Source organism: Rhinolophus ferrumequinum, chromosome 26 (genome assembly GCF_004115265.2).
Source record: "Rhinolophus ferrumequinum isolate MPI-CBG mRhiFer1 chromosome 26, mRhiFer1_v1.p, whole genome shotgun sequence".
Lineage (NCBI taxonomy): Eukaryota > Metazoa > Chordata > Mammalia > Chiroptera > Rhinolophidae > Rhinolophus > Rhinolophus ferrumequinum.
Genome location: NC_046309.1, coordinates 7,285,954 through 7,311,584, shown reverse-complemented (window position 1 = coordinate 7,311,584; position 25,631 = coordinate 7,285,954). Strand labels below are relative to the sequence as shown.

Genomic DNA, 25,631 nt, shown 5'->3' with positions numbered 1-25,631 from the left:
TGGCATTGTTTGAAGTCTGTGGAGAGGAATAAAGATAGACCCTCAGCTTTGCACTCGAGACCAACAGAACACAAGCTTTCCCTGAAAAAAATCTGGAAAAAAATACAGGCATGAAAAAACACACGGGCCTGAGACTTAGGCTTAGATAGTGCAACACAAACACACACAAGCACAGAGGTCCTGGGAAGAACAGAGAAGGAAAACACACCCCGGGATGTATAATGATCCTAAAATGAACTCAGAGAATACATAGAGGAAAGACATGGCATGCCGTTTTAGAGATGTCATTCCTAGGCTGTACGAGATGGCCTTGTAGGGGGAGGCAAGGAGAGAGAGGACGGGAGTGAGGGAGGGAGAGGGAGAGAGAGAGACAGAACCGCAGGACAGGAGCCAGCCAGCCAGCAGGCTACACCCTTCCTCATAAGGGAGAGACAAGGAGACATTAAGGAAGAGCAGTGAACAGGGAGGCCTGGAGATAAAGATGCACGTACAAACACAGCGACTCAAACATTCAGAGACTCAGATAAGCCCAAGATAAACACCGACGGAAGGCAGATCAGCAGGGTCCGAGTCAGGCTCAGGTGAAGACCTGGAGCAGTGCAGGGGAGAAGAAACGCCCAGGCAGACTGCCGAGCCACACAAGGACACGGGAGAGGCCCCACTCTCTCCCCTCTTTGTCCCACTCCTTCTGGTCACTCCTACCGGCCCTGTCCCCTGTCCCCTGCCCCCTGCCGCCGCCTGCCCTGGGCTCCCGCCCGGGTGACCCTCCCAGCCGGGCGCCACTTCCCCGCTCTGACGCGGGAGCTTCTTTCACACCAATGGGGCAGCGGCGCAGACAGGCCCTGCCCCTCCCCCAGGAAGGTGTGTCCCTGGTTTCCTCACCTGAAACTTCCTTGGAGAACCAGATCCCTCCCTCCCGGCCGGGCGGGGAAGGGCAGGAGCGGGTGGGGCGGCTAAGGCAGCCCAGGCCTGCGCAGGGGACGGGGACGGGGACGGAGACGCGACGGGGCCGGCCGGCGCCTGGGACTCGGAGGGAGCCCTTGGGCCGAGACAGCATGTGACACTGCCCAGGTGGGTACCCTTCTCCCTCGCAGCTCCCGGCTCCGGCAGGCGGCTGTAGAGACCCGGGGGAGGTAAGGGAGGGACAGGAAAGACAAGGAAACTAGGCCTTCACTCTGGGACCAGCCCCTGCTGGGTCCCGGGGCGCAGGCTCCGGAAATGGGGGGCTGGGCGTAGGCAGAGTTCGGGGCGTGTGACGGAGTATCCTAGTCGGGAAGAGGAGGGAAGCTGGAGGAAATGCTCTTGCCTGAAAAAGTTGCTTCCGGCCTGGTCCCCGCCTTGGAAATGGGCACCCTGCCCCCAGATGTTCCCCAGGCCAATAATAGGAGCTCTTCAAAGTCAAGGTCCTGGGGAAGGCTAAGCCCTATAATAAGGAATAACTGAGACCCCCTTTGTGGACCTGCTCCCTACGTAGAGATGTTTTACTGTCTGCTCTTTCTTAACTAGGCCCCGGCCTCCTTCCCCTGTTTCCTGTGGATTTACACACTGTATGTCTAAGGCCATACCTCTCCCAGGCGAGCCAGGCTCTGAGGAAAAGTGACTCCTGCCCCTCCCGCCTCCTTCCCCTTATCTGGGGAGTACTTCAGAAGCTTCAGGTCAATCACAATATTGCCTAGTGAACGTGGGGAGGCGGGGAAGGGAGCTATTTAGAGGTGGGGGTTGGGTGGGGGTGGGGCTCTAGGTCTGAGCATCATTTATAAGCAAGACTGTCCTAGGAGAGCTAATCCTGATGCCACTTGGCTTTCAGATTTCAGTCCCGGCTCCCCTTCCTGGATCTCTGATTCCTGAGACAGATTTGCCCTCCTGTCTACCTAGAAGTGAACTCTGGCCAGGACTCTTGTCAGATTGAGGAGGGAGGGTGTGTCAAACAGATGAGGGAGAGCGGCTGGCTTTCATTTCTAGTTTCTTCCCTCTTTTGCTTCCCCCGTGGCATTCTAAGGCCCTGCGTCCCTGGCCTACTCCAGAAATCCCAGCTCCTAGCGACACTGCTCCTGAGGTGGCCTCTTTCTCAGACTTCCTGTTTTATCTGTACCTGGAGTGTGGAGAAAGTCCTTGCCTATGTCTTAGCAAAATGGGGGTCAGGATGGATGTCTGTCATCACCCCAGTGGGGAAGAGAGAGGGGCCAGGAGGGATGTAAAGGAATCCCTCTTATCAAAAGAACAGTGATTGTAAACACAGTCAGCTTCTTCACCTTAGGGGTCCCTAGAGTGTATGGCTGCCCACATTGTGGTCTGTCTGAGGCTTGCTATGGGATAGACAAGATGATGTCATTTGTGGTATCTGGAGTGGCCAGTCACCACAAGGTGTGGAAAGAATGGGTCACTCACAGGGTCATGGATTGAACAAGAGCAGTGTTACCCAAGTGTCAGTGGTGTAGACCCAAACAGGTGGCTGACAGCATCTGGATCCCGGAAAGTCACTCGCCGTGTCTGGAGTGAACAGGGGCTGGCCATTCAGAGTGTGTGCAAGGTGGGTGAGACCTGAGTCACCCTCAGGTCTATGCTGAGGACACACACAGGTCACTCCCACTCACATGATCTGTGTGGGTGGCAGCTGGGCCACGGTGGGCTTGTGGAGTATCTGTCAGCATTGCCACTAGGGGCATTCTGTGTAAGCCCATCTGGGCTACAGGGCAGCAAATGAGGTGGTATTTTCAGACATTAGGGAATAGATATGGATGTTTGTTACGTTTTCACTGGGATGGAGGGTAGGATTTCCTAAAGTAGACAGAACACAGGTCTTCACAGCGAGTGGTCCAGATCGCTACTCTTATTTTTAAATCTTTGTAGTGTTGGGGCAATAATGTCAAACAGTGAATAAAGGCATATATCTATGTGGTATTCTTATTTTCTAAATCAAAATGAGAACCTGTCTTTTGACTTTGGGGGTATTTTCTTAAGATAAGCAGCAGTATAGACGACGTAGTGTAAATGCAGAAGTATTGTCACCTCAAAGAGCATTTCAGTGATTTGTGGTGTAAAGCAGAATTTTAAAAACTGACGCTGCTCGAAAATCCAGGAAGCATGGTTCTCACCATTCATGGCAGTCAACATGGGTTCGAAGAAGAAGCAGTGTGATGGAGGTGGGCGTGGACTGGGGAGGGGGGGTATCTTTGAAATACAATTTTTTGTCTGGAGACTAGAAATGGACAAGAGCTAAGGTATTGGGGGCTCCAAGGGAGAAATTGAGCTCTGTCACACACTGCGTTAATGAGGTGACTTGGAGCTTTGTGTTGAACAAAGTCGCGTGTGGAACTGGATCAGTGGATGCAAACTGTCTCTGGCCGGTCTGATGCGTGTCTGTCTGCATGTGCTCAGTTAGTGATTATTCACTCCCAGTAGAGAAGGAGCTAAGAGGCAACTCTGACGTAATGAGCAGTGCACAAATCTCTGTCCTATGTCTTTATGTGAGTAAAACCACGTTTTACAGATTTCCTTTTTAGCTTTGTCATGTGCTAGGTTTGTGGTGCCTGACTGTGATCAGATCACTAGGACCATCAAGTGAAGGGACATGGTGACTGAGCCGGTGACCCCTGACATTTCCAAATGGGTAAAGACAGTGTTAGAAGTAGTGTCAGTGGGGTTGCAGGAGGCAGCCATGATTGTGTCACTAGAATGGAACTGAAGATGTCCGTCTGTGGAGCGTGTGTGTGTGTGTGTGTGTGTGTGTGTGTGTTGCCTAAATATAGCAGAAACATGCTTATATATTTAGAGACTGCTTGTTTTGATGACATGACGGTGTATATATAGGGCCAGGAGAACACACATGTGGGTGAGGGGAGACTACAGATTTAGTTACACAGTCTCCTCAGACAAGTAGGAGCCAAGTTTCAGAAAATGTTTACAGTGAGCAAGTATATTATTTAACGTGTGGTCGAGAGAACAGGGTCACATCATAGTATCATCTGTAATGATTATAGTATTTTGTCCTTAGGGCTAGATATAGGGAACAGATCACACAGTGTGTCAATTAACTGGAAAAGGACATAAAAGTCCTTCTATACAAGTATGCATATGTTAGACATGGCTCTTTACTCCATAGAGATGGTATCTGGGTCTATGAGGTGGCCAGGAACTTGTCACATACTACATCTGCAGGGTGGCTAGGGACCTGCCTGTTTGGATATGCTGGGTGCTATTGCATTGAAACTGCAAGGGTGGCTCCTGTGTGTGTGTGTGTGTGTATGTGTGTGTGTGTGTGTGTGTGTATAGATGTGTGCTCATGCAAGCATGTGTGCATGTGTAGTATCTCAGGCCTGCAGGCATTTTGGGGAGTGGGCTGCCACTTCAAGCCTAGACCAGACAGGAAGGGTACAGGTCCAGTTACAGCTGTTGGTTCCATGGGCCCCTGGAGTCTTCACTAGGCTTGTGACCTGCCAGCTTTCTTACCCATGGACTTCTGGTTGCTTACAGGTGACTTAAGTCAGGAGACCTTGATTTGAGTTCACCTGTACCATTTACTTAAGAAATACGAGCAAGTGTCCAGGTTATCAGTATCCTCGTTTGTATCCTAAGCAAAGTTGTCTGTGTGTCTCTAAAGGACCTTCCAGCTGTAAGACCTATATTTCTTTCTTACACTTTCTCTCTCATCAGCAAGAATTACGTTCTTTAACATTTCCATGACCCTTAATTTAACAATGTGCTTTTTAAATCTTCATTAGAATTCCTTGCAAAGAAAATATTTTATCCCCTTTATAAAGATAAGAAAATGGATGTTCAAATAAATGAAATGATTTCTACAGTTGTCTTAAATTAGCAAGATACAAAAAAGGCAGAACTAGAAATTGAACAACACTTTTAGCTTTGCATTCTTCCTTCATTCATTCGTGCGATAAATCTTTGTTGAGGGCCAACTAAACTTCAGGCGGCGGGGACTGAGCAGTTCATATGGCAGTTTGTGCTCTCATGAAGCTCGTGGTCTAGCGCAGGAAAGAGACGTTAAGTATATCATTCCAAGTGCAATGAATATGAGCAACATAAAGGATTGTGTAAGAACCACAGGAGAAGAGCATTCCAGGCAGAAGAGCAGCACATGTGAGGCCTGCAGGAGAGGGTGGGGGGCTTGAGCTAAAGGACGGAAAGCCAGTGGGTACTGATAGGTGGCGGGGCTGCTGGAGAGGCAGGTGGAGGCCAGGCTGTGGAGAGAAGGCAACTCCTGCTGAATATTTGGGTTTCGCCCCAATGGTAGCCAGAGGCTACTGAAGAATTTAAACCAGAAGTAGGGCTTTGAAGGATCACGCAGGGCCTGGGTAGAGAAGCCTTGGAAAAAGGACAAGAAGAGCTGCGTGAAGGCCTGTGGCCAGGCTGTGCCCAGGTGCAGTGGCCTGGGGGAGAGAGGACAGCAGGCTGCACCTGGGTCTAGCAGGGGAGATGGGGGAAGGAGAGAGACTGAGGAGGTGCGGTCAGTAGGACTAGATTAGATCTGGGGAGTGTGGGCAGGGAGGGAAACAGTCTTATTCTGTAATGGAAAAGTATTTACTGAGCACCTAGTATGGGCCAGGGACTGAGCTACATGTAGATACTTGAGCAAGACAGATGTAATTTATTTTTTTTTTAATTTTTTTTTATTAGTTTCAGGTGCACAAGACAAAGTAATACTTAGACGTTTATCATTTCTATCCCTCACACTGTGTGAACCCCCCTCCCCCATCCACTATCCCTCTGACATCGCACACAGCCATTACATTTCCACTGTCTCTATTCCTAATGCTGTACTCCGCTTCTTGTAAGTATATACATACATATATATACATATATATATAATATTATAGTTGGCATTCATTATTGTTCAGCTTCAGGTGTACAGTGCAGTGATCAGGCATCTACATCTTCCCTGAGGTGGTCTCCCAAATGGGACACGTGTCCATCAGATACCCTACAAAATCTTTACAACATTATTGATTACGTTCCCCAAATTAATTTTCAAAACCCCGTGGTCATCTTGTGGTTACTGATTGTTTTCTAATCCCCTCACCTTCCCTCTTACCCCCAACCCCCCTGCCCATCTAGCAACCCTCAGTTTTTCCTCTATGTCTCCAAAACTGTTTCTGATTAGTTCATTCACTTATTCTTTTCTTTAGATTCCACATATAAGTGAGATCATATGGTACTTATCTTTCTCTCTCTGACTTATTTCACTTAACATAATGTTCTCTAGGTCCATCCATGCTGTTGCAAATGGTAAGATTTCTTTCTTCTTTATGGCTGCGTAATACTCCATTGTATAAATGTACCACAGTTTCTTAATCCAGTCATCTACCGATGGGCATTTTGGTTGTTTCCATGTCTTAGCTATTGTGTATAGTGCTGCGATAAACATAGGAGTGCATAAATTTTTTTGAATTAGAGTTTTGGATTTCTCCGGATAGATACCTAGGAGTGGAATTGCTGGATCATAAGGTAGTTCCATTTTCAGATTTTTGAGATACCTCCATACTGTTTTCCATAGTGGCTGCACCAATCTGCAATCCCACCAACAGTGCACAAGCGTTCCCGTTTCTCCGCATCTGCGCCAGCACTTGTTGTTTGTTGATTTATTGATGATGGCCATTTTGACTGGGGTCAGGTGGTATCTCATTGTGGTTTTTATTTGCATTTCTCTGATGGTTAGTGAGGTTGAGCATTTCTTCATATGTCTGTTTGCCGGACAGATGCAATTCTTGATCTCGTGAAGCTTACCACCTATTTCAGATAGATGATAAATCAAAATACGTAATTATATAGCTATCATTGTGTAAATGCTGCAGAGGGGACGGAAAGTGAACTATCGTTGATAAGTGCGTGAAAGAGGAGTACAGTAACCGCGTTAGAGGATTGGGGAAAGCGTGAGGGGTTAAACTCAGAAAACGGAGTCTCACAAATAACAAGAAAGAGTATTTCTAATGTCAGGAGTGTCCGATACTGGCAGGAACCTCTGCGGTAAGTGTCCAGAGTGTCCCCTTGGGAGTTAACAACTTGAGGATTGGAGGGGAAGTGAGCCGAATGGGGCTGTTAAGTTGGGTGGAAGGTAGGCGAGATGGAGGGATAAGAAGACAGCAGGTATGAACCAGTCCTTTCTCAAGTTAGAAAGACGAGAAAGACGTGCGCATGGTAAATGCTGGTGGGACGATTCCACCAGAGGTGGAGTGTGAGACAGCTCACCCACAGCTGAGATCCCTGACAAGGCAGGCCAGAGGAGGTGGCGCTCAGCGAGCAGGGACACCTCTCCCACTGTCACAGGAGAAAAGATGGAAAGAGCAAAATGCAGGTTGCTCTGAAATGCCCGCAGCCCCATTGGTTTTCAAGTACGTAAGGACTTTGCAAAGCGGGAGATGAGGTATTCTGCTAGAAGTGAGAGAAGAGGTGGGCAGCAATGAGAACAGTTCACAAGGTTGTTGGAGAGAAGCGGAGAGTAAGATAATGTGGGTCACGGTTTTATGGACCTACCTGAAACAGGTAACCACTATGTCTGCTGAGGTTCTAATCTAATAAGTCATTCTACTTTACAACAGCTGCCTGTGTCATTGAAAACAAAATTGTTAATTAGTTACAGGCTCTATTAGACACTGGGAAATAAGATGAGTGAAATCCAGACCCTGTGTAAAGACGATTATACTACACGGTAGTACATCAGGCATGGGCCGTAATGGTCGGATTTATTTTAATCCCCTGTCAGCCCCTTGGGAGGAAGATCTCCCATCAGACACTGCTTCTCTGGTCTGTGAGACCTAGGGTGTGTCACTCACAGTGTCTGGGAGTTCTGTGGGACTGAGTCACTCTTGGTGTCCAGAGAGGAGACGGGGACAGACAATATGACATCATGACCCCTGGGAGTGCCTGGTACTCTGACAGCGGGGCTCCCATGTAATCTGTCTCCCCCACAAGACTGCAGGTCTGGAGGACACAGTCTTTGTCTCGTTCACTACTGAATGCCCCGCATTTAAAAGTCCACGTATCAATATTTATTAAATGAATTAATAAGTGACAGGTTTTATAGACGCGGTTGCTTTCTTTGTTGAGGGCCTTTTGTCTCAATGCATGACAGTAGACCAGGTGTCCTACTCTTGTTCTTCCGGGTCTGCCAGTGTGACAGGTAAAAGTGCCGGAGCTGATGGAATCTTTCTCTTCCTCCTTAGCACTCAGCCCCGATGGAGGCTGAGGACCCCCAGCATGGAGCACCGACTGCCATTCCTGCCATAGTGGAATGCGGTGTCCTCCCTGAAGCTCTCATGAGAAGTGGCCAGACCCCCGCCGTGGGGCCCGCGGGTCACGAAGGCCAGGACCCATCCTATAAGTGGGCAGAGGGACGCCGACTCTTGGAGACCCAGCAGAGAGATTTAAGAGATGTGAATGACTGTGCACCTGTCAGGATGACCTCTTTCCCCAAGGATGCCCCTGCAGATGTGGAGACCGACCAGGAAAACCTAATGGCTGAGGCCTGGGACACTCCAGAGTGCCAGGAGGCAGTGCCCCAGAGCCCAGCAGATGGACAGGCAAAGGCATTGGCTTCCCCAGAGCTCTGGGCCTGCCCTGTCCAGGGTGACCATCTGGACAAGGTCCCAGTATCCAGTGAGCTGGGCAGCGGAGTGGAGCTGGGATTTAGACCAGGACTCGCTTCCGTGATGCTGGGGACTGGACAAGCAGAAGAGAAGGAGGAAAGTTCTCCAGACGCCTCTGCTCAGACTCCGTGCTCGCCTTTCTGTGAAGAGCACCCTGCAGAGACCAACCCCCTGCAGGATTCTGAAAGTGGGACCAGCAGGCAGGGGGAGGAGCTGCAGTCTATGGGAGAGCAGGGAAGTCCAGGGAGAGGAGGGCTTGTGTGTCCCCAGGAGGCCGAGGGGCTGCAGGAACAGGGACAAGAGGAGGTGGGCTTTCCAGGGGGAGGAGCCCTGGGGGAGCCCATTTGTTCTGATGGGCTTTTAGGGGAGCAGGAGCAGGTGGGAGCACAGGTTAATAGTATAGAGGGAGAACAGGGGCAGAGACAGGAGCAGATACAAGGTGATGTGATGCCTGCAAAACCAGGAGGAAGAGACGGGCTTACTGGGACATTGGAAGGTCTGAATTATGAAGAGTGGGAGAGGCGGGCTCAGGGCCACGAAAGTCTAGAACAGAGGGAACAGAGGAAGACGGAGTATAGGGGGCCAGGAAAGAAGAGGGGGGACATGCAGCACGAGGAGAAGCAAAGCTTAGTGGGGAAATCGCTGAATGGAACTAGAAGGCAAGAACCTCAGGGGAAAGGGATGCCAGAGGAGGGACCAGACAACTGGGATGGGGTCCTGCTCGGGGACATGGGAGGAGACAGGAGCACAGGCCAGGGGGAAGAGCGTAACGGTTGTCCCACAGCGGCTCTGGTAGCCCCCGAGGTCTCTCCTCCTTGTGACTTGTTTCCAGATGCCTGTAGTGCTCTGGCCAGGATTCCTGGGACTCAGACAGAGCCGAGGGCTGAGGACCTGTCCCCTGTAGCTCTGAATCCTACCCTGGAGCCAACAGGACGGTCCCGTCAGCCCATTTCTTTGCTGAGCTCCCTTCCCACTGGGGAGTCACCTGACCACGAAACAGCTCAGGACAGCCACCCGGAGGGAGCCGAGTTGGGGAAGCAGGCCGAGTCCAGCCGGGGGACTGAGGCGGTCTCTGGCCGTACATCTGTGACTCCTCCAGGGACGCTAGACTCAGCTCCTCCCAGTCCTGCTGAATTTGCCCTCAGCACAGCCGTCTCAATAGCGGCCAGCGCCCCTGTTGCCATTCCCAGGAAGAAGCCCTCTCTTGCTGCGTGTTCTCCAGAAACCCCAGGAGCCTTTCTCTTGACTGAAAACCCGTCTTCCTGTGGGACTCCCGAAACTCTCCATGGCTTCCCCACTGCAGAAGCCACCATGGACCCGTGTGGCAGCTTGGACTGGGCCAGCCCTCAGAGCTCCCTAGACAACTACGCAGGGGCTGCCCAACACCTGAGGAGCAACTCCTTCCCGGGTTCTCACAGGACAGAGCTGACTCCGGACCTGGAAGGAATATCACTTTCCTTCTCACATTCAGAGTTACCCCAGAGGCCCCCCAAGCCTGCCATCTATGGCTCTGTGAACCCAAGAAGGTACAGGAAGAGCAGTAGGGACTGCAGCAGCATTCCAGAATCCCCTACTTCATTGTTCACTCTGGGGCAGGGCTCTCCAGAATTTCCCTTAGTTCCAGGGATCCCCAGCAGCTGGCTGCTGCGGGGCTCCCCAAATAACTCATCCTTTGCCCCAGGCTCTCCTGTGTATGGCTCTTCGCCCCCCCTTGTCTTTGTAGACGGGCAGGCCCAGGAACCTCCGCCCCCTCCGGCCCCACAGAAGAGGCACGTCTACCCCGCCATGGTGGAGCGAGACGGCCATCTCCGTGCAGTGGTCCCCACACTGAGGCAGTGTAGCTATCCTCCTCCATTGGCCCTAAGTTCAGGGCAACGTGGGCCCCCCAGAGGCTCACTTCCCGAAGTTCCTGACCCCCTTGTGGCAAGGCAGTACCGACCTCTGCCCTCTACCCCAGACAAGCCTCACCATCCTCAGACCTCTTCCTCCCCAAGGTCAAGGTACAACAAACCATTACCCCCAACTCCTGACTTGTCCCAGCCCCACCGTTCTCCTGTTTCTTCTGATAGTAGCCCAAGAATCTACAGGCCTCTCCCCCCTGTCCCTATCATAGACCCTCGCACCGAACCACCCCCATTACCCCCCAAGTCCAGGGGGAGGGACAGGAGCATTCAGGGAGGACCCATGAATTCAGGGGCTCATGCTAAGCCAAAGCCTGTTGGTCAAGGGTGGGTGGTGTCCACTCCCCATTCCGCTGGACGTACCTCCTGGCCTCCTGCCATGGGCAGAGCAACAGACTCTTTGGCTTCCACCAGTAGGAGTAAGAGTGAAGTGCCCCCTGGCATGGCCTTCAGCAACGTGACGACCCTTCTAAATCCCTCTTCCCCAACCACCCCCTGGACTCTGGATCTCCAGGGACTGCCCTCTGAACCAGGCCTCTCAGAAGAGTCTGAGGCCCGTGCTGGAGGATCTTTGAGAAGAACAGTTCAGAAAGGAGCCAATAGCCTGAGGGGTTCAGATCCAGGGGGAGCAAGGCAGCCTGAAAAGCCCAGCCATCCCCATCTGGAGAAGGCGTCCAGCTGGCCCCACCGACGGGACTCTGGGAGACCGCCGGAGGGCAGCGGCGGACAGGCTGCCGTCTCTGGTGAGGGCTCGAGTAAGCACAAGGGCTGGCATCGGCAGGGCCTGCGCAGACCCTCCATCTTGCCCACGGCGGGCTCTGCGGGTGAGTAAGGGGCACAGCGGCATTGCTGCCAGACCAGGCTTTCTCTAGCTCTTACCACCTCATTCATCTTCTGTCCCCAGGGCTCCTGTGGGTCTCCGTGCTGGCTTCGCTCTCCCATACATCCAACCCCAGCACAGAGGGAAGCACTTAAAAGCCTCTCTGAACTCACTGATGCTCTCCTCCTTCCCTTCAGTCACCATCTGTCACCCAACCATGGTGTTCTTCTATTTCCCAGGGTTGTTTCGGAAGAGCCTCCCTACCACTTTCCAGTTACCAACACCTAGTCGCCCTCCTAGTAGGAGAAAGACATCCTGTACTTGTCCATCCCTCTACTTGTGACACGAGGGATGGGTTCATACCTGACGCGAGTGTCCTCAAAGGCTTCCGACTTTGGCACTTCCCTCCCTCCCTCTCCACCTGCCCTTCTATCCCCAACCCCGCCCCCGATGCCTATAGCTCCCACTCTAGGTGTTTGTTACCTTCTTTGGCTATCTCTGAATGCCCCCTCTGAAACCTCAGTTGCTTCACCTATTTCCAGTTTCAGATACAAGAGGTCCAGCCCCGGAAAAATCCTCTGGCTCTTCAGACACCATTGTTTTTCGGTGAGTCACCCTCTCTCCCAAGAGACACCCTTGTACTTTCTTTTCTTAGGATACTGAGATTTCCATTAGTTGACAAGTGTTCTGGGGCCCTGTCTCTTCCAGGAGTAAGTAGGGGAAGAGACAAACACCAGGATTCCAGGGTAGGGATATCTTGGGTCTATCTAGTTTTGTCAGCTGAGTCCTAATCTGCCATCCTCTGAGGCCTTCGGCCATGAACTAAACCCCCTGTCAAAACACCTTCAACATGACATCCCAGAAAGCTCCAAACTACCCCACAGCGGGTCAGACTACCACTTGCCTCTCCAGGGGTCTTAGCCCTGACCTCCCAGCACATGTCCCAGAGGGTAGAGACCACCTCATCTATAGTCAACTGGGGCTGCTTCGGATGTCCTGGACGCCAAGCACCCCTGGGGCCTTCTTTACTCCACAGGGAGAAAAAACCAAAGGAAGTGATGGGAGGCTTTTCAAGACGCTGTTCGAAGCTCATCAACTCCTGTGAGTACCTTGAAACAGAACTGGAGACCTGCTGCCCAGGACTGGAGAGGTGCTGGCTGTCAGCGGTGGGGTGGGGACACCTACAGGGGGAGCCAGAGCAATGTGGTGGCTTCTGTCTGTTTCCGGGCCTCAAGTCCCCCGTCTCCCTAATTCTCTCCCTCTCCCACGCGCCTTCACCCCGTAGCTCAGCTGCTTTACCAGGAGTACAGCGACGTGTTTCTGAACAAGGAGATCCAGAGTCAGCAGCGGCTGGACAGCGTGGCCGACGCCCCGGGGCCCGCCTCCCCCCGGCAGCCGCGGAAGAGCCCGGTCTCCTCCGAGTCTTACGTGCAGCGGCTCTCCATGGCTCCCAGCGCCTCCCTCTGGCAGGAAATCCCCGTGGTGCGAAACAGCACCATGCTGCTCTCCATGACCCACGAAGACCAGAAACTGCAAGAGGTGCCAGGCAGGGCAGGGTGGGCTGTGGGGGTGGGGGCGGTGAGGAAGGCAAGCACAGCCTCGTGCGTTCAGATCCTTGTCTCCGGCTTACCCCGCCGCCAAGAGCGGACTGTCCCCCCCACATACTCGTGCATGTCGGTCATCTCCCCTCCGATGGCTTTGACTTGCTTTCTGAGGGTCACCACTGAGCCCACCTCCCCACCTCTGCATGTCATGGGCCATTTACTGCGGCCTGTTACTGGTTCAGACTCATACAAAGGGACCATTCCTCGGCGTTTGTTGGGGGGAGTGTAGAATTAATCCCATCACGGCTGCTTTTGGTTGGACTAAAATTTCCCTCTCCAACCCGAGTTTCAAGCTACTCTAAAGTTTTCCTCTTCCACCAAGGCCCATGCAGGGGCTTTCTGTTGGGTCCCTTGAAGAGTGACCCTTGCAGCTGTCCTGTGGTCCATTGGTCTCAGAGGCTTTTGAATGACCATCAGTTTCTGCTTGGTCCTTTTTCCCAATAGCAGGACTGTAGTAGAGGCTGTTTGTCTGACGTTAAGTTATCACCAGTATAGGTTTGACATGGAGAGCTTCTCTTAGAATCAACCTGAAATATGGGTTCAACCTTTCTTCCCAGGAAGACAACGTGGCACAATGGAAAGGCATTCTGGAATAATATTTAAGTGTTTAGGTTCTGGAGTAAATGACCTGGATGTGAAGGCCACTTTAGTATTTGCTGGCTATTGTCCTCTGACCAAATTACTGCTTTTCCTAAGCTTCTGTTTTCTCCTTTGTAAAACTGCATTGCAAGGAGGTACTGGGAGAGTGTATGTGTATATATATGTGTGTGTGTATGTATATATATGTGTGTGTGTGTGTGTGTCACACACACACACACACACACACACATATATAACACTGGGTTTGAATCCTGGCTTCATTTATTAGCTGTGTAACCTTAGGCAAGTCTATAACTTCGGTAAATCTCAGTTTCCTCATCTGAAAATTGAGGATAATAAATGCCTACCTTTCAGGGTTGCCATACAGTTTAAATGAAGTGACACATACTTCGCTTTTAGCACCGTGCCTGGTACATAGTTTGATACATATTAGTGCCACACTCTGCCCTGTTCAGAAGTGGGAAGGAGTAAAATTGGGTCCAGAAGGACTGATGGATTAAACTGCGCGTTTACCACGTCAAACAGAGACATGTTAAATTCTATGTTTTTTTGAAGCTCAGGCTTGGGGGCCCTGTTCTGACCTCCACTTTTAAAGCACATGGAGGATATTTAGAAAATCACTCGTCTGCCCCATATTTATGGACCAAACAATGGGGAGATGGTATGAACCCTAGCTCTCTTTCTCCAACTGCAGCCTACTCTCAAGTCCACCAGGGCTCCTGCGCCAGCCCCGGCCCCATGCTTCTGAGAAAACAAGCCTCTGTGCTTACATACGTATTCCTCCCATAAAATAGCACTCTGGGGTCTACAAGGTGCTAGACCTGCCTCCATGTATTGGACTGCCACACGTCTTTGTGAGGTGGGTTCACTATACCTACACAGAAAGACAAGCAAACAGCGGCTCTGAGAGGTTAAAAGAGCCACCCAAAGTCATAGAGTTGGGGACTGTTAACGCCAGGGCGCCAGTGAGCCTGCACGTCCCGGTTCAGTGCTGTGTATAGGGCCATCCAGTGTGTCACTGGTTATCCAAGACATCACCACAGGTGTGTCTTCTTTCTCTTTTCTGTCCATCCATCCGTCTTGAAGCTGCATGCTTGGATGAACAGTGTGAGCAGCCCAGCCAGAGGAGACAGGGCCATGTGTCATTGTGCCCCTGCTGGAACCTCTAGATGGGTTCTCAAGTGCTGGACAATTTCCGTTAAAACACAACTGCACCATCTCATTCTCAAATATCCTGCTTCCTTCCAATTCCCCTCCAGCCCCCAAATTACCTTCGTCGCCTACATTTGTTCCGCTTTCAAACTTCTCTAGCTCAGTAAGTAACTCCATTGTTCACCCCAGTTACCAAACTCAAAATCTGAGGCATTCGCTGAGACTCTCCTGTTCTTTCTTCCCTCGTTTCTAGCAAACAACTGTGTCGTTCTAAATCTCCCTCCTGAATAATTGTGAAATTGGCCACCTCGCCCTATTCCCATGGCTATTCTGGCCTTCATCGCTCATCTGGAATTCCTACAACAGTCTCCTAACATGAGTCTCTTGCACCTTCTAATCTTTTCTCCACACTGCTCAGAACATCTTTACCAAAAACAAATCTGATCAAGTCAGTCCCCTACATAAAGCCTCCCCTTGTTTCCCCACGGTTGAGAGCCCAAACCGTTTGACCTTGTTCACGTACCTCTCCAGACCTCATCTCTGTCTGCTGCTCTAGCTGCTTCTCCTGCCACTACTTTAGTACATGGTTCCGAAAAAGCTCATTTTAAGTCTCTTGGAAGCACCTTTTCCTCTTCCACCTCTGGGGGCTTACACATGTCTTCCCTCTGCTTCAGGCGCTCTTTCCTCTCCCCCCCGAGATCAGGTTAGGTTCTGGGGTGACTATGCACTATGGAAGGATCTGTCTTCTCTATCCCGAAAACATTACGCAGCGGCTAGCATACACCAGGGATTCAATAAATGTTTTTGATTCATCTTCCTCCTCCTCATCCTCCTAGGCCAAATTTGAGCTCATTGTGTCAGAGGCCTCATACCTGCGCAGTCTAACTATAGCTGTGGATCATTTTCAACATTCAACCCAGCTCCGGGCCATCCTTTCCAACCAAGATCAGCAATGGCTCTTCTCTCGTTTACAGGACGTGCGTGACGTCAGTACCACGTAAGAGTCCTCTTCTCCCAAGTACCACTCACTCAGCCTCACTGTCTTTAGCCTGTAAACCTCCAGTTGGTATTTTTTCCTTCTCAGAAGCCCTCTCGTTTCTCCCTCCATGACTCCCAGTAGGGATAGGGAGAGCAAAGAAGAGAGGGCGGTAGGTGGATGAATAAATTAATGAGAAATCCCTCCAGGGTTGAAGTTTAGATGTACTGTGGGCGTGCAGTGCATTGGAGAGGAGACGTGGGAAGCATCTAAAGATTAGAAAACCAGAAAACATAAAAAGAACAAGAAGTAGAATATTAGGACCAGGGAGTTAGATCTGGGGCAAACTAGGAACATCTTCAGACAGAACTCCAGTGCATAGCCAGGGGCACAGAGGCAAGGCCAGTCAGGAGAGGTTACTTCCTGTTGAAGAGAAGATGTCACGAGCTCAGTGGGTAGCAGGGATCAGCCACCTGCGCACTTGAGGCCCAAAAGTCTCACGAGACTGGTTTGAATACTGTACAGGTTCCTTTCAGACCTGGAGGAGAACTTTGAGAATAACATTTTCACCTTCCAAGTGTGTGATGTTGTCCTGAACCATGCCTCCAACTTCCGCCGGGTCTACCTGCCTTACGTCACCAACCAGACCTACCAGGAACGCACTTTCCAACATCTGCTGTGAGACCCGATCCCCACTCTGTCCCCATGTGGGCCCTGCAATGACCCTGCACCCACACCTCCAAGCCCAACCCAGAGTGCTGTCGCCAGAGCACATATTCTTGTGCCTGCTCTATGATCTCAAGCCCCAGCCCACCTTCCAGATCAGATGGCCTCAGCATCACATCTGGGCCCCCTGCGGGATTCCACTTGATCCCACAGACTGTCCACTGAATCTCCGCTCCCCATGCCTTTCCTGGGTCCCCCAGTGCCCCCCACGTCCCCGCTTACCCGAGGCTCGCTGCCCACACAGGAACACCAACAGCAGTTTCCGAGAGGTCTTGGAGAAGCTGGAGAGCGACCCCATCTGCCAACGCCTTTCCCTCAAATCCTTTCTGATTCTGCCCTTCCAGCGGATCACCCGTCTCAAACTGCTGCTCCAGGTATGGCCATCCCACCTTGGTCCTCTCCCCTCAACTCAAGTGGGGATCTCAGGGAGCCCCAAGGCAAAGGCGGTCCGTTCTTCTGCCCCGGTCCCACTCCTGCCGATGCCGTGAGCGTCTTCCCACTGCCCACACCCTTCTTTCTCAGGGTGACTTGCTGCTCCAACTTTGTTCCTGGCCTTCTTCGTTAGCTCAGTCCCAGTCACCTCTTCCTTTTTCCCATCCCTCCTTTCATCTGGCTCCTGTCCATTGTTTGTTCTTTAGAACATTCTGAAGAGAACCCAGCCTGGCTCTGCAGAGGAAGCAGAGGCTACGAAGGCCCACCACGCCCTGGAGGAGGTAGGCACCCGCCATCCCACCCTGAGCCCCACAGAGAGCTCTTCCTCCGCGCAGGCCCGTGGCTTCAGACAGCACAGCGTCCTGCTGATGGGATCGCTCAGCCACGTCCCAGTGTCCACCAGCCCCCCATATACACCCCCTGGCCGCCGCCCCCACACCAAGGGACTGTGCTGTCACTCTCACATTCCCCAGATGAAATCTCACTTTCACTCGGCCCAAGAATATTCTATCAGGTCATACGTAGTGTCCCCGAGTGCTAGAACTTCAGCTTGTTGCTGCCTTCATGCAATTCATGCCTTGTAGAAAAGACCGAGGCTGCCACAACCGATGGCCAGGTTTCCTGCAGGGGCCTCAAAGGTGAGCGCTCTAACCCTGCCCTCTTCCTCTTCCCTCTCCCTGCTCATGCCCAGCTGATCCGAGACTGCAATAACAACGTCCAGAGGATGCGCCGGACAGAAGAGCTGATCTACCTGAGCCAGAAGATTGAGTTTGAGTGCAAAGTGAGTGCCTCCTCAGGATGTCCCACCAGTCCCCTTCCAACACCCAACCACCTCACTCCCACTGTGCCAGCCTCCAGCCTCATTTCTACACACCTGCTGCTCGGTCCTATTCCTGGGATCCCCAAATGCCTACTTCATTCATTTTCCAGGTACACTGTTAAGTGAGAAAGGGTAGATGTAGAACTGTGTGTATTGCAGTGTATTAGCACTGGTGGAAAAGTAGGAGGGTAGAACTCGGTATGTATTGGCTTGTGCATACATAAAGCAACTCTAGAGGATACGTAAGAAATAAAGGGCAGCAGTTACCAGATGGGGAGTACGGGGCCGATGAGAGAACACTTACCAATGGAGGCCTTTATAAAGAGACATATTTTGCTTCTTGAACCATTCAATATTTTATCAAGTCTTCATCGAGTCTAACCAAAGCCATGTAAAATGGAATCTAAATATAGGACCAAAATCTCCCATCAAAATGCAAATCAAAAATAAACATTCCTCATTTAAATTCCAACTCAGAACAGATACCACCCTTATCTCCCTGGAAGAGAGGGAACATCCCTTATCCACATATTGATCAGAGTTCAGTACCTTTATCTTTACCTAAATTCCAGTTCCAAGCAGACCCTCCCCTGCCTTCCTCATCTCATTCCCCGGTATGGCTCTACCTGCTCCTCTCAAGTCTCTGGTTACAAGCAAGGAAAGAACATGTCAGCACTGCCCAAATCTTTTCACTTCTAAGAAACACATCATACTATTTCCTGCCTTGTTCCTTCATATACCCTACTTGGGCTCGTCCATCTCTTTTTCCGTTCAGGCTTCCTTGTCCTGTGTGACACTGCTGTGACACTGTCTTCTGTCTCCCCCTACCCCGTAGATATTCCCGCTCATTTCACAATCACGCTGGCTGGTGAAGAGTGGAGAGCTGACAGCCCTGGAGTTCAGTGTCTCCCCCGCGCTGCGAAGGAAACTGAACACGCGTCCAGTCCACCTGCATCTCTTCAATGACTGTCTGCTGCTGTCTCGGCCCCGAGAGTCAGTGACTGGAATGGGAGGCCAGAGCACAAGAGGGAAATGGGATGAGAGAAGAGGGAAGGATGTAAAGGGACAGAGAGGGGTCGAGTTCCTAGAGGAACACTTCTCAATAGCTCAACCCATAGAGCACAGGTCATGGCCTAGACGAGAAAAAGAAAGATCCAAAGCAAAATATTATGTCACAAGATCATATGACAAGACTGTACCATGTTACAGACACAGAGAAAAATGCAGCAAATTACTTTATCGCATTCTCAATCGGTCTATTTGTGGTTTCCTTGGGCTAGGCTCAACCTACTAGCCCAGAGATACTCAGCCAATTCCAGATTCTAACTCTCGGTCCTAAAGGCTTTAGAAAATGTTTATTGGTTCTGTCTCTTCAACTCTTTAAAGTGATAAAGTATCCATGGCACTTGATGTCACTGGGTGACAAATCCCTGGGAACTCTGGAGCTACCATCTTGAGAGCAAGTTAGCACCATCTTATGTTTTTTATGAGAACATGCAGATGCTAAAGACAGGGATTTTGGATCCAAAGGTATGAGGGTGGAAGAAGCACGGCCACTCCAGGGTCAGGTTGAAAAGCCTTGTCTTTTGCAGGGGTAGCCGGTTCCTGGTCTTTGACCATGCTCCCTTCTCCTCCATCCGGGGGGAAAAGTGTGAAATGAAGCTCCATGGACCTCACAAAAACCTCTTCCGGCTCTTCCTGCTGCACAACACACAAGGCACCCAGGCCGAGTTCCTGTTCCGCACGGAAACTCAGTGAGATGGGGCTGGGAAGAGGAGTTGTGGGGAGGGAGGAGGGACAGCCTGGGAAGGAAGTGGTACCAAGGCAGAAAATGTGATCAGAACACAGCCGCAGCACCATTGTCCATTGTGGACGGAGGAGCACCCATGGAGAAAGCCACACTCCTGGGGCTAATAGAACTCCAGGAGATCGGGTGGAGAGGGCGTCAATTTGCTACCAATGCTTAGTGTTTATTTTATACCCTTTAGTCAAGTAGGACAAAGTCTGTGAGATATCAGAAGGAGAGGGGCTGGTATGGCGTAAACAATCGGAGTACTGACATCCCCGAGAGAATGTCCGTGTGTACAGCCAGAAATTCCTCAGTACCCAAGGCTGGGGGGCATATCTGTGCCTAACACAAGTGCTGGGGTGCCTTTAGCTTTTCTTGTTCCCACCTTCCAACCCGGTCTTCTGTTGAGCAGAAGTCTGTAGTGTTGAGAACTTTGATTTGCTCATCTTTTAAAAGATAATAATAACAGTAATAATAATAAAATACATTTATACATATATACATTTGGAGAGTATTAAAAAAATAACGCCTACAAAATCGGATACACAGTGTCTATAGTAACGAGCAGCTACAAGACTGGAGCCTGTATTGATGTTATAAAAGATATGTGAGATCTTTTAAAAAAGTTTCACATGATACCTGATAGTCTGAGGATGCTTGTGTTGTAGGTTCTTTTCAGTTTTGTCCCTTGGAAGACACTTCAGGGTGGAATCACTAATGCCTGTCCACTTATGGAACAAAGGGGGTGGTATGCAAAAGATCACCTAAAGCAAGTCATTAGAAAGAGCCTCTTGGTCTTCGTTCAGTGCCTTAGGCAGCATCTTCCTGGACCAGTAGGAGTGTCTGCTCTCAATTTCTCACATGTGTTTGGAAGCAGAGGCTACGATAGTGCAAAACCTTCAGATAATTACAAAATTAGGTTTGGATTACATTACATGGCAGAAAATTAGAATTATCTCCCTGATATAATTATGATTACAGAATGATTTTCATCTCTGAGATATTTGATGGGAGGGAGGCGGGCAGAGGAGTGCCAAGAATTGTGCAAAGTGATTGAGGGAATCTAAACTGAGATGAACATTCTGCTTAGTCCAGTTCCCGAAACGGAAAACCTACCTGCTTATAATTGACAGTTGCCTTTACGCCACCACTTGAAAGATATGAGATGCCACTAACAGGATAAGCCTGGAAAGAGGAGGGGGACAAATAAAGGGTGACAAGACACAGTAACATGTAGTTCAAGATCCTGTCATGTTTCCAACCAAGAAGAGTCCCTTTGAGTTTTGTCCTCATTGCCATTGGACTAGACAGGTCTCTCCCACAGCCATGTTTCCTCCCCACCGGTGGCCCCTTGTCCTACACCCCCAGAGCTGCTGTTGAAGCAGTGACCCTGCTTTGTTTCCTCAGAAGTGAAAAGCTTCGATGGATCTCAGCCTTGGCCATGCCGAGAGAGGAGTTGGACCTTCTGGAATGTTGTGGTGAGTGATGGTCTAGGAGGAGGAGGAAAACGGCGGGGTGAGAGGGCTGGGTGGTAATTCTGGGAGGCTTCTGTTTCATGCTTTTGTCCAGAATTTCAGGGAGGAAGACTGCCTACTGGAGCGTAAACACCTGAGTTTCTGCTTAAAACTTCCCATCACCAATGGCCGTGCCTCCGCTCTCACCACATATTCCCGACCTTGGGCAATAGTTTGCTCTTTTAAAATATTTGTCCCCTTACATGTATCCTGCTATTGTTATGCCTAGATTTTACCTACTTGAAGGTCTGGAGAAAATGGGAGGAAGTAGGGCTGGAGTAAGAGTCACAGGAGGATAGCAACACAGTCGATTTGTCTTAAGCACATGCCCTCCGGTAGGATGACTGGAGACCTCTGCCCTCACCCTCACCCTACCCAGGTCCCCATGGGTACCCACACACTCACACACACATTAGGAATGTGGGTGCATCCATGCTCCTTATCTTAGGATTTGTGGGTTTCCTACAAGCCCTGCAGTTGTCCTCCAGCAAGGAGTCCCTACTTCGTGTCCTAAAAGGAACTGAATTCAAGGGAAGACTGAGTCTTTAATGACTCAAAAGAACAAACAAATACCAGGAAGCTCGGAAAAGGAAGTAGGAGAGCCAGGCTATAAACTACGTTCTGTTAACCCTCTCGCTGTGTGATCCATCTGTGTGATCCCCAGGGTTGGGTAGGAAGGCAAAATAATTCTCCCTCTACCCCCTTCCCTCCGCTGACCTTGTGAATGGCAGACGAGGATGAGCTTTCCAAAAAGAAGTGCAGGTGCTAAAGCAGTGTTGTTCTCTTTGTTTCCTGAGGAGACCAGTACAGTGTGGTAACGTGGAAAGAGCAATAAACCCACGTAAGATGGAATTCTTTTGGGCCAGGAGTACTCAGAGGCTTGTTAATCTTGAGCTTCAAAACTATGGGAATTTCTCCTGATTCATAAAAACATAGAAATCTAAGAAATCCAGAATTTCCTCAAGAATCTGCTTGACCAACCCAGCCATTTGCAAAGGAGGAAACTGAAGCTAAAGGGGATTAAGTGCCTTCTTAGATCATAGTTGGAACCCCACGGTTAAGTCTCCTTTAGTCCCACATCTGGTACCGTGGAGAACGTGAAGAGTGAGTCACAGATTCAGGTTTCACAATCTAGTTGGTGAGCCAGAACACATTCACGACACAGTTAGATAAGGGATCCAGGGTTTGGCCTAGACAGTCAGTTTTACAGGAGTTCAGAATCCACTGAGGACTGCAGAGGCAGAGAAGGCTTCCGACGGAAGAAGGGTCTTGAGGATTTGTAATGATGAATCACTAGAGGTGATCACAGACTATTTCTCAATTCAGCTTCCCCGCAGAAATAGACATTTTGACTCATTTCAACTCTGTTATTTCTATTTCCTTATCAACCATTTTGTTCCCTGATAGAAGATGAAGACTTTTCCAGTTGTCTCTTCAAAAGCCCAAACTATCTCTATCCCAAGGCCTCCCAACTTCCTCCTGCAATTCCTTCTCCAAGTTTCAGTCACTCCCCTTTTCTAACCTCTCTTCACGCTCTCTCTTCTCTTCCAAAGATTCCCCACAAGTACAGTGCCTCCGAGCCTACAAACCCCGAGAGAATGACGAGTTGGCTCTAGAGAAGGCAGATGTGGTGATGGTGACCCAACAAAGCAGCGATGGTAAGAGGGGGACTTTACGGAGACCAGACAGGGCATTAGAGATGGGACATTATCGGAGGAGGTATTGGTTTCCTAGGGCTGCTGTAACAAAGCACCACAAATTGAGTGGCTTAACACAATAGAAATTTATTCTCTCATGGTGTTGGAGACCAGAAGTCCAAAATCAAAGTGTTGGCAGGGCCCTGCTCTCTCTAAAGCCTCTAGTAGAGGAGGCTTCATTGCCTCTTCCAGCTTCTGGTGATCTCAGGTGTGACGTGGCTTGTGGAAGCACAATCTCTACCTCTGTCTTCCTTCAGTGTTTGTGTGTGTGTGTCCAGATTTTCCTTTTTTTATAAGGATACCATTTATAGTGGATTAATGGCCCACTTTACTCAAGTGACCTCATCTTAACTTGACTAATTACATCTGCAATAACCCGATTCCCCAATAAGGTGATATTCTGAGGTACTTCAGGTTACCACTCCATATATTTGGGGGGAACACAATTCAACACATAAGAGTGGAGATCGTTCAGGAGTAGGCAGCTATAGACTTTGCTAGACCTAAAGCAGCCAGGGTTGGTGTGCTGGGAGGCTTTATCTAATAAATACCGAGGGTTCTCCAGTCCATTCAACCTTATGGCTGAGAAAAGTTTCTGGGAAGGAGATTCAGGGGAAATTATTGTGAGTGTTTTCCAGGTCATTCTTATTCCTACCCACCCTGTACCCATAGGCTGGCTGGAGGGCGTGAGACTCTCAGATGGCGAGCGAGGCTGGTTCCCTGTACAACAGGTGGAGTTCATTTCCAACCCAGATGTTCGCGCCCGGAACCTGAAGGAAGCCCAGCGAGTCAAGACTGCCAAACTACAGCTGGTGGAACAGCAGACCTAGCTATTCTCTGGGAGGAATCTCCTGAGCTTCAGGACAAGATGTCCTTGGAGAGGGCTGGCCCCACAACCGTGCAACAGAGGCCTTTTGTGAACCAAGAACTAGACCTTCTGAGAACTCAAGGACAAAATCCCGTTGCTAGTCCCAGCCTTCCTTTTTGTGTTTGTGCTTGGTCGGGATTTTGAGGGACTTTGCACTGGACTCTAGAAACCTTTTCTCACAGGGAAAAAGACCAATGGCGCCTACGCCAAGGAACTTGACTCCTACAACCATACAGTACTTAAACATTCTCTGCTTCCCGAGCGCAGAGTCAGAGCTGACCAGCGTTTCCATCGTGGCCATATGTTAAACAGAATCTCACCTCAGTTCACTGAAGGAGATGTTTAAGGGGGATTAGTATTATAACTCAGATGGGAGGGTGACCTCTAAGGTAGCTTCCTGGTGACCTCTAAGGTAGCTTCCAACCCTAAAGATTTTCCATAATTATTGGTATGAGGTCAGTGCATGTATCTCTGGGATCTATTAGTGGCGATGTGAGGGTAATACTCTCTCACTTTAATAAACTTGGCACTTCTCTGAGTGTTTTCTCCTCAAACTCTTGAGCACTGAGCAAAGTTCAGGACGTGGAGTTCCGTGAGGCTTCCAGGCTATTTGATTCGGGTGTCATGAAGGTCCAAGACGGCAGCTAGGTTATGGTGGCTGTGGACGCTTGCTTTATGACTCCCAAGACTTTGGGCAGTTTCTCTGTTATGGCATCAGAGGTTGTATAAGCAATTAGAAGGATTGATGGGTGATGAAAATCCCATTCAAACTTTCTTTTCTACTGAACTCATCAGGTATAGGCTGCTTTGGGTGGATTTGGAAATCCTACCCACACCCTTCCCAGTTTTATGTTTTCACTTGGATTATTGTAGACGCATCTTCCCAGCTGTTTCATCCGCTTTGTGACAAGCAGTACAGTATTATGGAAAGAGTCCTAGGACCCAAGTCAAGAGACATACTACGCTCCAGTTGCCACACTGCCGTGATTCAGCCTGTCCGTGTCTCAGTTTCCTTAAATGTAAAGTGCATGATCAGACCAAATGACCTCCAAAGTCCTATCCAACTCTACAGTCAGTCCCCTGTCACATCACTTTTCTCAGTAGAAGGGCATCACTGTACATTTTTTTCTCAGAGCCCTCATACAGCAACAGTACAGCCGTCTTTTAAGCTGGATCATTATGGTCCTTCCCTGGGACGTTCTACTCTTCTGTTTTAGCGTTAGGAGGGCTCAAAAGTAAAGTTGCATTGCAGCTTTCTACAAAGGTAAGAATTACACTACAAACTTTGTCCTATACCCAGTTAATGATGATATGACATGATAGTATCACTTTTGATAACACATTTTGTTTTCAACCATCCTAAAATGTAAGTTAGCTTGCTTAATTTTTAGAAAAGTTATCACTATTGTAATTAAGATGGGGCTAATATTAATTTATCCTAAATAGGTTGACATTACTAGACAATGTAAAATGGGATGGTTTTAGAAAAGTTCGATTGAGGTTTTTCACTATTTTCATAAAGCCAGCTTTTTATTATTAATATATGATATATTAATATGTGTAGATTATTTGTAAACTAGCAACTGGTTTTCTTAACAGCAGCAATAATTATAATCCAAATTATTTGTTCAAACCAGTATTTAAATACCGACCATATGGCTCAATCAGAGCCATATCCAACCTTATATTTTCCCAAAAATATCAGGCAAATTTTCTCAGAGAGGTAAAGTATCCACTTCTGAATGACACATCTGCAAATAATTTTTTTAGCTGAATGATTGCTTCTTTGCTTGAAGTTGCTAAGGCTTTCTGTGCACCTTTAAAGCTGACTTCTATCAGACTAAAACTGTCTTCAGATTTTTATTGTGTACTTGTTTATTTGGCTTATTCTCACCTAATCTGGCAAATTAAAAGACAATTGGCTTCTACCTGTTTTTAGGTCCTTGGTTTTAAAGACAAAAAACAAAGAAAACTTAGATATGAATAGTCTCTCCTCAGCTGAATTACTGAATTTCCCATACTTGGTTTTCAGAAAATTGGGTACAGTTTCACCCATTGTCTCTTCCTTCTGCAGATTTCCAGAATTTGATTCAATTTATAATTTAATCCTGATTGGCATCATTGCCTTAGAAGCA

General features: G+C 49.4%; 1 protein-coding gene across 2 annotated transcripts; it reads left to right on the top strand.

Moving 5' to 3' along the window:
• Positions 1 to 935: 935 nt before the first annotated feature.
• On the top strand, positions 936 to 24,034 carry ARHGEF5 (Rho guanine nucleotide exchange factor 5). 2 transcript variants are annotated; one of them, XM_033099165.1, is made up of 15 exons: positions 936 to 1,071; positions 8,175 to 11,322; positions 11,867 to 11,924; positions 12,355 to 12,419; positions 12,604 to 12,857; positions 15,511 to 15,671; positions 16,176 to 16,328; positions 16,621 to 16,750; positions 17,015 to 17,089; positions 17,500 to 17,589; positions 18,464 to 18,621; positions 19,221 to 19,382; positions 20,825 to 20,895; positions 22,485 to 22,589; positions 23,301 to 24,034. In XM_033099165.1, exons 2-15 carry the CDS (start codon positions 8,187 to 8,189, stop codon positions 23,456 to 23,458), a joined length of 4,776 nt encoding a protein of 1,591 aa, XP_032955056.1. In that variant the 5' UTR covers positions 936 to 1,071; positions 8,175 to 8,186; the 3' UTR covers positions 23,459 to 24,034. The 2 variants fall into 2 exon arrangements, with proteins under 2 accessions (XP_032955056.1, XP_032955057.1); XM_033099166.1 differs by lacking the exon at positions 936 to 1,071 and adding an exon at positions 1,560 to 1,655.
• The last annotated feature ends 1,597 nt before the right edge of the window (positions 24,035 to 25,631 follow it).

Excerpts from the sequence above, each read along its gene's own strand:
- ARHGEF5 (XM_033099165.1), top strand. The coding sequence starts at position 8,187 with ATGGAGGCTGAGGACCCCCAGCATGGAGCACCGACTGCCATTCCTGCC. Across the intron at positions 11,925-12,354 it reads TCAGACACCATTGTTTTTCG|GGAGAAAAAACCAAAGGAAG; the intron begins GTGAGTCACCCT and ends TTTACTCCACAG. Across the intron at positions 12,420-12,603 it reads TTCGAAGCTCATCAACTCCT|CTCAGCTGCTTTACCAGGAG; the intron begins GTGAGTACCTTG and ends TTCACCCCGTAG.